At 39.8% G+C, this 10,795-nt stretch overlaps 1 protein-coding gene across 1 annotated transcript in view; it reads left to right on the top strand.

The window, feature by feature from the left end:
• The first annotated feature begins 905 nt into the window (after window positions 1-905).
• NKAIN3 (Na+/K+ transporting ATPase interacting 3) overlaps window positions 906-10,795 on the top strand; it is a 500,340-nt gene continuing 490,450 nt past the window's right edge. Inside the window, exon 1 of the mRNA XM_012722912.1 lies at window positions 906-1,087. Within this exon, the coding sequence (XP_012578366.1) occupies window positions 1,034-1,087 (54 nt within the window). The 5' untranslated portion in view covers window positions 906-1,033. The remainder of the gene's footprint in view (window positions 1,088-10,795) is intronic.

Here is a 10,795-nt window from a genome sequence, read left to right as displayed (position 1 = left end):
GCAGGCTCATCTCAGCTGCATCTCCTCTTGCCAAACCAACTCAGTCAGTCTAACTTTCCCACCCAGACTCCAGCAGGGGCGCCCTCCGGGCATCCGGCTGCGGCAGGCAGGACCATCCCTAGTCCCGAAACCCCAGAGCTGAGTGCCCAGCGCCGGGCGAAGCTGGCTTGCCAACCCCCCTCTCCGTCCGCTTGCAGCCCGGTGGTTCTCGGAGCTCTGCTTGGCGCCCCGCCCGCCCGGAGCTTCTTGTCTCCCGGCGCATCTTTCCGGACACCAAGCCGTCTCAACCCCCACCCTTTCCACCTCCGGGGCAGTTCAGCAAAGCTGGGTCCCCTCCTTTGCACCCCGCTCCGCCCACCCTCACTCCCCTACCCTCCAACACAACACCCCCCCTCCCCCGAGAGAAATCCCAGCCGGGCTGTCCCCAGTTAAAACGGCCACCGCCAAGGGTCTCCATCACACCAGTCGTCCTAATTCACGCTCATTCATATTCATTCTCATTCGCTCTCTCCCTCTTCCTCTCTCCAAAGACTCTTAACGAGACAGGCTGATCCTCCTTAGTGGCACTCCCTTTCATTCATCTCCTCCCTCTCAAAACACACACACACACACACACACACACACACACACACACTCTCACACACACCCCCACTCCACTTTTCAGACGCCCACCTCCTACATACTCCCCTCCCCTAAACAGACTTCCACCCACTCACCATCTGTAGCCTCCCTTCCGCCCCCCGCCCCTCCTGCCTTGCTCCCCCTCCCCAAGAAGCAGACCCGCACAGTGGGAGGCAGGGACCCCCGCCAGACGCTCGGGTCGTGCTCGCGGTACTGACCTCGGCCCGCCCGGGAAACTAACAAAGGCTGCGCTCCAGCCCAGATCCCGAGAACTGCAGGCGGCGGCCGCAGGGCGGACGAGCCTGCGCCGCGCTGGGCGAGCGCGGAGCGGGGACTGCTGGGGAGTCGGAGGCAGCTGTGCGGGCGGACACAGATCTCTCCCGGCGAGCACGGCTCGGACGCTGCCGGCATCATGGGCTGCTGCACCGGGCGCTGCTCGCTCATCTGCCTCTGCGCGCTGCAGCTGGTGAGTGCCCCGCGCGCCCCAGTCCCGGGACCGGCTCCCATGCCCTGGGACCGGCCTCCCGGGCTCGCTCCGGGGACCGCAGCTCTGGCCGCGGAGTGGGCGGGCGAACCCGGCGCTCCCGCCGGCCCCCTAGGTTCCCCGCTGCCCCTGCTCTCACCGCCGTTGCCACGCCGGCGCTCAGCCCCGCACCCCTGCGCTGCGGGAGGGTGCGGTCGCCCTCTCGGCCCTGCACGCTGGGGTTCGCCGCGCCCCCGCGGGGAGAAACCCTGGGGTCAGGGTCTGACGCCCCTGCGCCTGGCGTGTGAGCGCTTTCCCCGCCCCTGGTCGGACTGCTGCTGGCTTTAGCACCTTCTGCATTTCCGCTGAAGTTTTACTGCGACTTTGGGCTCTTTCTTCTTGGGATGATTTCGAGTAACGTGTAATTAGAAGGGAAGTGGGAATGCCGGCGTTTTGAAGAGACGGGGAAGCGTGTACTCTTCTTTGCGAGTGAGGTGGCTCTTACCTTCAGCAGGTTTAAAGTGGAGGTTGAGGAGTCAGGCATCTCCAGGAAGGAGGGCTGAGGGCGCTTTGAAAGAGTATTTTAGCCCTAACCCTTCCAGTGCAGCTTTAGATTCTGTCTGCGTTGCTCGTCGAGACAGCGGCAGACTGACAGCTGTCGTCAGGCTGAGTGGAGTGAAGGCTCCGGGCAAGGTGCCTTATCCTGGGAGTGCAGGTAATGGGACGTTGGAGACGAGTGGAGTGTGGCAGCTAAAAGACCTTTCAGAGGGAAACGAAGGCTCTTCTTGACATATGTCCTATGGGGACCCAATCTGGCCCTGCGGTCTATTCTGTAGTCGCTTGAGGTCAAGGCCGCAGACCCTTTGTGTCAGACTTTTGTGGGTGAAAGATTAATAGACATCTTCCTTTCATTACACTTAGCCACATTCACTTAGCATACACTTAGCAGAAGCAGTGCCAGGCTTTCTTGGAAATAGTGCTTGTTTTCTGAAGTCACAAACATTAACTAGCATATTTTGATATGCAGAGGGAAAAAAAGCTTTGCAGTGAACTTTATACTGAGTAATGTGGACTCTTGCCATCATTAACCGATAAATAAAATAATGCTTTTTTCTTTAACACTTAGTCTTTGTCCCCTTGAATGTTTTAAAGGGCTTCACTTTTCTCTGGCCTCAGTGTTCCATTCGCCCATAAAGCTCTCCCTTTAGATGTGCTGTTCATTGTTTACATAAGGTGTGCATAATTTATACATTTATTGATTGGAAAGCACTGGCTACTTTGTTTGAATCTATGGGACAGCCCTTGAGTCCTGTTAAACAGGACATATTTTATAGTAATTTTTTGTAAAATATTTATAAAAAAATTACTTGAGCATGAATGTTTTCTTTCACTTATGACCATAGAAATGAGGCCAAAAGATAATTCACACTTTGGTTTTTAGAAATGGACTTGACTTGTAAGTTGAAAAAAACCTGAACACTCTTTTTAAAGCCCCTTGAATATGAAAGATTGGAGATAGGCACACAGGATTGTGTAATCTTTAGTAGAATATTTTTCTCTGTTTTACATGGAAATGTCAAGAAAGGGTTTTTGGTACAGGAGATTTATCAAAATGAGTATGATTTCCTAGTTGATAAGGTGATATTTGTGATTTTAATGTTTTTGGTATTTCATCGCTCGGCCTTTGAATGCTTCTGTTTTCCCCATACACTTTTTCAGTTGATACAAATGCAACTTATTTTTTAAAGCTTTTCTCAAAATTCAACCTTTCCAATGAAATTTTTCCCTGGTTCTCCAGGTAAAATATGCCTTATTTTCTTCTAATCTCATAGCAATCTGCTTTTTTCTCTGTGAGAGTGCCATTAATTCTTTTAAATTGTTTTACAGTATCTACACATGTCTCTCATCACTAGATTGTAAACAACCTGAGGGTAAGGATCAAATACTATTTATGTGCTTGAAAATCTTTAGGGGAGCACACATTAGGAACTAAATCATATTTACCAAATTTGTGATAGTAAATTCATTCCATACAGGGTTCTTACATACATTTTATTTTATTTTACTCCTAAAACTACCCTCTGAGAAAGAAGTCATCCATTTCACTAGTTTGCAGATGAGGAAGGTGAAACATATAGTGTTCAACAACTTTTCCAAATCAATAGTTTTAGAATGGTGAAGGCAATGGGGTGAGTGAATGACTAATAAGTGCATTTCAAGCAGGATGTGTATGTGAATCTTATGTTACACTATTATGTGATACATTATGAATATTATGCACAAATGGGATGTAGCACTTATTTGACTAATAATGAAATATGTAGTGCTCTTTATTGTGAATTCTATATGGCCAATTAATTCTGGCAGAATCCTTTTGTTGAATTTGATAAATTCTTGGCTCTGTACTTCTGACGTGAATGCTGACTAATATTTCTTTTCACTTTGAGGACGACAGCAAAGCAAAATAAGGAAAATAGTATTGCAACTTCATTCCATTATTGATATGGATAGATTCTTTGCTGAATTGGGTAATAGTTTTTAAAAACTGGAAAATTATTTCTTCAGTGTGTGTGCACTATTGATGCTATGCTGTAGAAGTGACACCATCTTGGGTTTCCATGGACTATGGTGGGAGTATTACAGATGCCTCAGTGGTGGGTGTACTATGGTAATATACATCTGAAAAGGTATGAATCTATGCCCTTAAATCATATATAGTGGCTTAAATCATTGTTACCTCATTAAAAACAATACAATTAAAAAATCTCTCAAGATAAGACAAATAACAGTGTTACAGTATGATTTTTAGTTTTTGCTAATTTGGTATAAATACCCACACTTTGACCCATCTTAATTGCACTATTAATTTGTATTTCCATCATATCGATAAAAGACCTAAATAAGCTTAGTAACACAGATAAAGTAGATCATTTAAATTATTAGTAAGGGATGTTTTAAACACCTTGTATTTCTTTATATGACTTACTTAAATTTAAGTTTATTTTACTTAACCTTTAAAATGGGTGGGTTTATCAAGTGGCTCACAGAATCCTAAAAATTTAACTGAGTCACTGAGCTGCTATATATGCCAGCTCACTGGGTAGGGATATCAGATCTAAACTTTCTCCCACTCAAACCAGCTATCTTTTCCTCCCTCCTTTCATGCTGTTTTTCTGTTCTCAACAAATGCTGAAAGTTGAGGGTCCTGAAGCCAAAACAGGTGTAGGCATCAAAATGGGAATGGCATTTACATAATACAGTTCTTAAGAGAATCTAGTGATGTTGACTAGGAGTGGCTATGTCAGTCACGAAAGGATGGCCCATTAGTTCCTTCTAAAAGTGAAAGAAATAAATAAGAGGTTTTTATTATCTAATTCACGTTTTATTCAAACCACTCTCCCAAGTGGAAATCAGATTGAGAAATACCAGTGGAGAGTAAGTACTTAGCATTTTTTTCTGGGTACTGTATTTGCATGACCTTTGGCTTCATTCCACTGATTATCTTTCTCCATGATCTTTACTTCACACTTCTACCTCCCAAGGAACTTTGTGTTTGCCCTGATTTTACATTTGAGTTCCTAATTCTCTAAGATGAATTCAAAGAGAGACTGAAAAGCATGAGTACATGTCCATAGAATATTGCAGAAAGGAAGACTTTTTTGAAAAAAAAAAAAAAAATCAATCACTGTGTACCAGATTTGTAAGGTCATCCAAGAACTTAGGTCATCCAAGTATGGATACTTTTGATTTTGTTAGTTTTAGAATAATGTGTAATTGGAATAATGTATATTCTACTATCAGATATTTGTAATCTAGAAATCAAAAGAAACATCACAGCACATGTTTTTACTAAGCTGTTTTTAGTTGTCACATTTAATGGTGTCTTAATTGCACATTTTTAAAATCTTAAATTTACTCCATATACCTTTTCAGAGTTCTCTTAGTACCCTTAGTGAATTGATGAACTCAGGAGTGCCAGGGATTGTTCATAGAGTTGAAGACATTGTCTTGTATGACATAGATCAGACTCTAAGGGTTGTTTAACAAAATCTTGTGCCTGGATGTGGTTACTACTACAGATGCAACTGACTTGAGAATGAGGTCATATGGGAGTAGGGAAGTTCCATATTCTCTTGTGACTTTTGTTTTTTATATAAGGGGGTAATTTGAACTCATACATGCCTTGAGGAGTGCCATGTGGCAATATGGCAGACATGGTGATGTTTCTCCAAGTCAAGGAAAGTCACAGATTTCCAGAAAACTGCAAGAATCGAGTAGAGAGCCCTCTCTCAAGAACTCAATCTTACCAATGCTTTGATAGTAGACATCTAGCTTCCAGAACTGTGTTAGAATTAATTTTGTGGTATAAATCACTCAATTAGTGGCGTTCTGTTATAGCAGCCCAAGTAACTCACACAAGTCTTTTGATTTTTTATTTCATGGGACAATAATAACATGTTTCTTTGTACTCATTTCTTTGTGTTTTGGTATTTTTTAAAACTTGATTTTAAGTTAAGAAAAGTCAATCAAAAAGACTTTGATTGACAGAATCTCCCACCAAGCATTGCCTAGGGTAAGCACTCAATGAATATTTGGGGAACAAGTTAATGTATTAACAAGTAGCAAAACTTTTTTGAGTTTTTTTTTAATGTGCCAGACATTGTTCCATGTAATTTATAGCTGTGAATTTATAAATATCACAATCACTCGTTTTAGAGATTCAGATATTATGGCAAGGAGAATTTATGTTCATGGAAATAGTAAGTGATTCAGGATTCAGAGCCAGGATTCAGTTGTGAATCTACATTCTCTTTACTGTGTGATCTGTATGTATAAGGAATAATCAACATTATTCCACAAACATTTACAGAGTTCTGAATCACTGTATATTCAGGCATATATCTGCTCTGTGGACTTTAAATCTGAGGACAAGAAGATTGTCAACAAATGTGTGAATTAAGTTTATCTGATTATAGATAAATTATGGATCTTTAAAGAGGTTAAAAGGATAAAATACACAGAGAACCAGAGAGGAGAACTTTTTGGTGGCGTGGTAAGGGAGATGTCCCAGAAATTGTATATTAAGCCTAAAGGATTGACCAGTAGACGGTCATGCAGAGAGGGGGACTATTCAAACAAAGGAAAGCAAATTTTCCAGTTTTGAAAGACTGTGGAGTAGTCCTAGTTGTGTCATGAATTTGGGGTGTGCTGGGCATTTTGTGTGTGTGAGAGACAGAGATAGAGAAAGAGAGAGGGAGAGAAGATGAGAGAAAGGGAGAAAGACAGAGCAAGTGATAACTGGCAGTAGCAGCAGAATCCATTCAGAGTGGATCCACTGGACCATTTTGAACAGTCCAGGTATCATCTGACTGTGTGTTCTGAAACTCATTGGTGAGTAGACTAAAGGAAAATCAGGGAGAAAATGGGAGCCACAGATAGTGCAAATCAGACAAATGTAATGACAAAGAGATGGGGAAAGGCATGATTTAAGTGTAGGAAACTTGATCAGAGCCACTGACATGTGTGTGGTGGTATCTCATGGTGGTTTGATTAGCATTTCCTTTATGATAACTAAGTTGATTTTTTTTTCATGTGCCCGTTGTTGATTTTTTTTTAAATTGGGGTCTTTGTTATCCTTTTATTGTATTGTGTGAGCTCTTTATAGATCTTTAATATTAGTTCCTAGTCATATGCATGGTGAGCAAATGTTTTCTTACTTCCAGTGAGACACCACCTCACTTCTGTGAGAATGGCCCAAATACATATGACCACAAACAACAAATGTTGATGAGGATGTAGAGAAAAAAGAAATCTTGTGCATTGTTTGTGGGAATGTAGATTGGTCTAGACTTATGGAAAACAGTATGAGGTCCTTCAAAATATAAAAACAAATCTACAGTGTGATCCACCAATTCCACTCCTAGGTATTTATGCATTCCTAAAGCATATATGTATTCTAAAGTATATATGCACTTCTTGTCCTCTGCAGTACTATTTAAACAATGCAATGTAGCTTTGTTGCTAACACCCATGGAATTAAGATGTGCACATTGGATTAAGGTATGCACAAATACATACAAGGGAATACTACTTAGCTGTTCAACTATAAATTCTTTCCATTTGCAACAACATGGTTGGAGTTGGAGGGGATTATGCTAAATGACATTAGTAAGAAGGAGAAACACAAATACTTAATGATTTCACTCATATGTAGAATATAGAGAAAATACACATACACAGAACTCATAAACCTAAACCAAAATAAACCCGAGAAGCAGAGAGTGGAATTGACAATATTAGGAGGGTAGAATTGGGGACACAAGAACACAAGGGTCTATGGTGAGAACCTTGGCTGGTAGGATGGATGGTGACATCCATCTGAGGAGGTGTAAATTTACTCCCCTATATCATACAGCGTATTGTAAACCAATGTTAACTACATAAGAAGAAAACAAAAAACAGAATAGAATGCTTAGGACTTACTGGGGGTCAGCCTACCCCCTTGAGTGACCATGTAATTGTGGTGCTTTTTACTGAAAGTGGGAAAATTGGGTGTTGTGGAGATAAAATAGAAGTTTGGGGATAGAGTGATTCTGTTTTTCACAGTTTTGGGCTCTGATACTTAAAGTCAAGTAGCTTAGAACTCAGAGGACTCAACTGAATATTCAGAACTGGAACACATGAATAACACTGGTACTTACCCTTCTGATTGTCACCTGGAGAGAGTGTGTAAACATGGGTCTATTACTGAAAACAGGATTTGAAGTTGTAAAGCAAAAAATTGAAAGAAACAAAGTTCACTGACATGGCAATACTTAGAAAAATGTGTGTTATTTTCTTCTTCATATACTATCAGGTGCTACTGTTTCGTAAAAGTTGTTTCAATTTTGGTCAAATTGTTTTTATTCTGATTACATCCTTGTAGAAATTTGCCTACTCCAATTCCCACTGTCCTGCAAAAGGTAATCTGTATTGTAGGATTTGGGGAAATACGTTACTTTCTATATCCAAAATTTCAATTACTTTTAAAAAATGAACTTCTTTGTTCATACTTTTTCACCTTTCTCCTACAAACTTTACAATGCATATTTTGGGTCTTCAGGTGAGCATTACCCAGATTTTATAAAGGAAGGACTTCAGCTAATTTAAGAGTAAGACATTTTGAGTTAATATTTTGAATACAGAATAGGCATTAGTATCAACATACTCAAAAATTTAAGCTTTTCATAATTTCTTTGCAAGCCTTTGGATGAGGTAGTAGAAAATAAGAACAAATTTCCATGTGTATATTTTGACTACTCTCTTAAGCATTTTCTTCAGATGAAGTGGGTCTTGTTTAAAACAGCAGGTTTCAAATGTTTAATAAACATTACCCATTAAAAATAAAAATCAGAATAGGAATCCTAAATTTGAGAACTTTCAAAACAAGGTAATAAAAGAGCCAAAGCAGCTACCTCTGTTTCTTCCCAAGGTTTCAATGTCCCAGTGAAACAGAAATAATAATGGGAAGAAAAATGGAGCAACCAGAAGATCAGAAAGACTAAAGAGTCCAGAAAGATAAGGAAGTGCAATTAACATGTTGTGTGTCTTATGTAAGCACAAAGGGGCTCAATTTGACATTTGTTCTGCATGCCCTTAGGGTGTCCTGCCATGGAACTGGAGGATGGTGTGCCTTTTCGGTATTAGCTGCTTAATGTCATTGTCATTGTGGATGTGATATGGAATAGGAGAATAAATTTTGAAAAGAAAGATGTAGATTCATGTGTAAATTAGGACTTAAGGTAGTGTAGACAACCATTTGAAGCCTTACAAGAAAACCACAAATTATTTATTTGCTTATTTTGATTTCTCTTTGTTAAACATTTAATAATTTTTGCTTTAATTTTGGAAAAAGGAGCTATGTTTCAAACAACTTTGGAGATGCTTTGAATGTCAATTTTAGGGAGACTACACAGAAAATATTTGATAGGTTAAAGGACATCTTTCTTCTTAGGTGAATCAAAAATGCATGCTTTTAATCCCTCTTAACTGGAATTAGTATGAATTAGTGTGACTCTTCCTGCATTTACAATAGAATGTAACATTAGACTGAGAGACACTTCATTAGTGATTAGTATTCAAAATAACATTTAAATGATAATGCAAGCAAATGATAAAAAACCCAATCTAATTTCCATTTTTAATTTGATTTATTTTGTAAAGACTAAAATAACATGGGAGATGGGCCCTAAATGCCTAAAATGGAACTTTCTTATATTAGGTGTTGGTAGATTATAGGAGAACAGATAAAATGTGCATAGTGGGAAAAAAAAGAAATCAACAAAAAGCATTCAGGTGAAAGCATTGAGTTTTGCTTAGTGACATAGTTTAGGGAAGGTGAAACCTCTGAACTACTAGATTGCTATTCTGTTTCTACCAAGCAAAATAACCTCCGGTCCCTTGAATTGGAGGAAGCATCTTTCTGTTGGGAAAGGGAAAGGCTGAAAGACAGGAGAGGTTGGGGTACTATCAAGACCTGTCCAGATTTAGATAATCCCTGTTTGAGAGAAGCAGGGTCTTGAGAACACAGCACTATTAATGATCTGTTACTTTTATTCTAGCTCATTTTTCTTCTCTTTGGAGAGGACTATTTTTAAGAAAGATTTTCCTGATTAACTGTATACCTGAATCCCTAAGTAGAATTAAATGAGTTTTTTTCTTTACTCTTTCCATAGATACTCACATGAGGAGTGGTTTCATATGGTTGTCCACTTCCTGTAATTGCAAGAGGAAAAGGATTTTAGCTCTCAGATTCTCGTAAGAGATAGGAGCTCAGTGGATGTGATGATAAGTCGTAAATATATTTCTGACAGTTTCTTTCTATTCCAGTAATTAGAAACATGTATTGATTAATACATGATATGATGAGTGCATGTGCAAGCCCCAGGCTATAGAGGTTGATTGGTTAAATTGGTTAATTAAGGTACGAAGAGGAATGCTCTACCTTCAAGTTATGTTTCCTGCACTGACAAGTAGTTACAACTAATCATAATTAAGATAATGGGAAATATAAAATTTTCACTAGTGGTAATTCTTTATTTAATTTGTATTTAAAATGTAAATTCTTGATGAGGTAACTCTTTCAAATTAGACTTTATGCAAGGTAGCCTATCTTAAATTGGAGGGGTCCTCAAGAAATCACCTAGACCTGTGTTAGCACCACTGCAGGGCAATTCATGCATGTTTAATATCAGAGAATGTTCTGTTGATTCTTACATACCTCTGAATTTCTCCAGTTAACAAAGTCCTTGTTATAGTTAGATCCGATCTCTTGTGCTTCAATTTCAACCCCATCTTCTGTGCATTTGCCTATTATCTTGTGATGAGTGACAGATGGAGGCAGCGATGTACTGGAACGGGTTCATACCAACTGGGGAGGTGTCCGCTGTTACATTTCCAGAAATCACAGGCCATTTGTTAAACTATATTTATTAAACGTTAATTTGTGTAGATTTTAAATTATATCAAAAACAGAGAAAATAGATATCCCAACTTAATGCTTCTTATTTATCTTACTGTATGGTGCTGCTATCTATGTTCCAGGGCTTATTTTACGTCTGTTGTACCCGTAAGGCAGGAGTATGTAACTGTGTGCTATGGAGCATCTCTTTTCAAATTCTGCATTTAGTGACATCATATTGGTAGATAAAACTCTGTCATGGTGGAAATATT

The sequence above is a fragment of the Condylura cristata genome, unplaced genomic scaffold (genome assembly GCF_000260355.1).
Source record: "Condylura cristata isolate star-nosed mole 26May11 unplaced genomic scaffold, ConCri1.0 scaffold00009, whole genome shotgun sequence".
In the NCBI taxonomy this organism is placed as follows: domain Eukaryota; kingdom Metazoa; phylum Chordata; class Mammalia; order Eulipotyphla; family Talpidae; genus Condylura; species Condylura cristata.
The sequence above is the reverse complement of the archived record's forward strand: the minus strand, read 5'-3'. Positions and strand labels throughout refer to the sequence as shown.